General features: G+C 40.0%; 1 protein-coding gene across 1 annotated transcript in view; it reads right to left on the bottom strand.

Moving 5' to 3' along the window:
* Positions 1-805: 805 nt before the first annotated feature.
* The window catches only part of NDUFAF1 (NADH dehydrogenase (ubiquinone) complex I, assembly factor 1), a 6,913-nt gene continuing 6,181 nt past the window's right edge, over positions 806-1,537 (bottom strand). The window contains exon 4 of the mRNA XM_010133577.1: positions 806-1,040. Coding sequence (XP_010131879.1) covers positions 906-1,040 — 135 coding nt within the window. The 3' untranslated portion in view covers positions 806-905. The remainder of the gene's footprint in view (positions 1,041-1,537) is intronic.

Below are 1,537 nucleotides of genomic sequence, written 5' to 3'. Positions count from 1 at the left end.
GCTATTCTATGGGCTATAGAAGGGGCTGGGTTTCTCAAATTACCAAGAGGAATTGTGGTAGCTTGGTAAATTCTCAGGAAAAGGGAGGTATGGAATTTTTGTGCCATCAGCTGAGGCTGTGACTGCTTATAATACAGCTGAGTTAAGTACCTGCACACACCACCAGCATGATCTGATCTGCCCTGGAATGGAATTAATCAAGCTGGGTTATACTTCCTCAGGGAGCAGATAGCAATGAGGGTTTTATCCCCAACCCACCCTTGGAGCATTACTTCTGTTCAACAACTGCAGTGCTCTAAAGCTGTAGGACTACCCTCTACAGCTGTAAATCAACAGCCAAGCTCACTGCTAGCTACCATTTCAATCTTGGCCGGGGTAGCTTTTTCTTTTTTTAGCCAAAGCTAAAGGTTGAAATACATTTGCCTTTTCCTCTTCTGCTGCTGTTCTCTGTAAAGTTCAGTGGCTGAGTCACACTTAAGTACCATTCCTCAGGGTATTAATTCTCACCATACATTTTCCTCTTTAAAACTAGCAGATACAAGTGTTTTACACTTACAAAGCTGTACAAAAAAAGAACTATAACAAGCTCATGAAATACTTTTATTTCTATAAAGGTCAGGACAGAAGCCAAAATTCAGAGAGTCAACAGTTACTGCTTTGTCAGAATGCATCACAACTCTTCTCAGGCTACAGTACAGTCCATGTATGCACATACAGTTTCTGCAGGATTCCCGTACTGAGCCGCTCAAAGATGCCAGCGTCACCCTAGCCAGATTACTGCAGTCAACACTTCAGGAGCTTAGATAGGATCTTCAAGTTGTTGTAAGCCACGCGTTAAGAAGTGTTTTATAAAAACAAAGCAAGCACCTGAAGAATGTACCAGAAGACACCAGCTCACTTAGACTTTAGGATTTTTTTTCATATCTTTCATAGGCAAATTCTTCTGTATGAGCTCTGTCATTTAGCAGGCCAATAAAATCGATCTCCAGCTGGAATGGACCATCTACTTTATCTCCAATTGTGAATCCAATGGTACTAATCTAATTGAAAGAGACAAACATTAGAACAGTATATATAATGTTGCAAACACAACTGTATCTTCCACTTCCATTATTTTACAAACAATTCACGGCCATTCATTTTAAACTGGTATGTGCTGAAAAGGCATTAGCATTTCTTAAGGCTTGAATACTTCACTGCCACATTTTCCATAAAGATCCGGGGGGAAACTACTACACATCTGCCTCTCTACCACTGCGTTGAGTCCTTGATTAAAAATGGCCTGAGCATAAAGCATGCCACAATTTTTATCCTTCAAGGTTCGTATATGGCCATCTTGACTGGGAGTACAAACACATCATAAAGCCTTTTACAATTCCTTTATAGGCAGGAAACACAATCAAGTCATATAGCCGGTATAGTGTGAAAGTGCACAAACCCAGACATTTTAAAATACAGGAAGCTTTGTTACTGAGGTTTACATTTAGGTAAGGTTCCTAGCCAGTTTCCCAATCAGAATAATGTTCTTAAATATAAG

Source organism: Buceros rhinoceros, unplaced genomic scaffold, assembly GCF_000710305.1.
Source record: "Buceros rhinoceros silvestris isolate BGI_N320 unplaced genomic scaffold, ASM71030v1 scaffold46153, whole genome shotgun sequence".
NCBI lineage: Eukaryota > Metazoa > Chordata > Aves > Bucerotiformes > Bucerotidae > Buceros > Buceros rhinoceros.
Note: the sequence above shows the minus strand (reverse complement) of the source record. Positions and strands in the feature narration are given on the sequence as shown.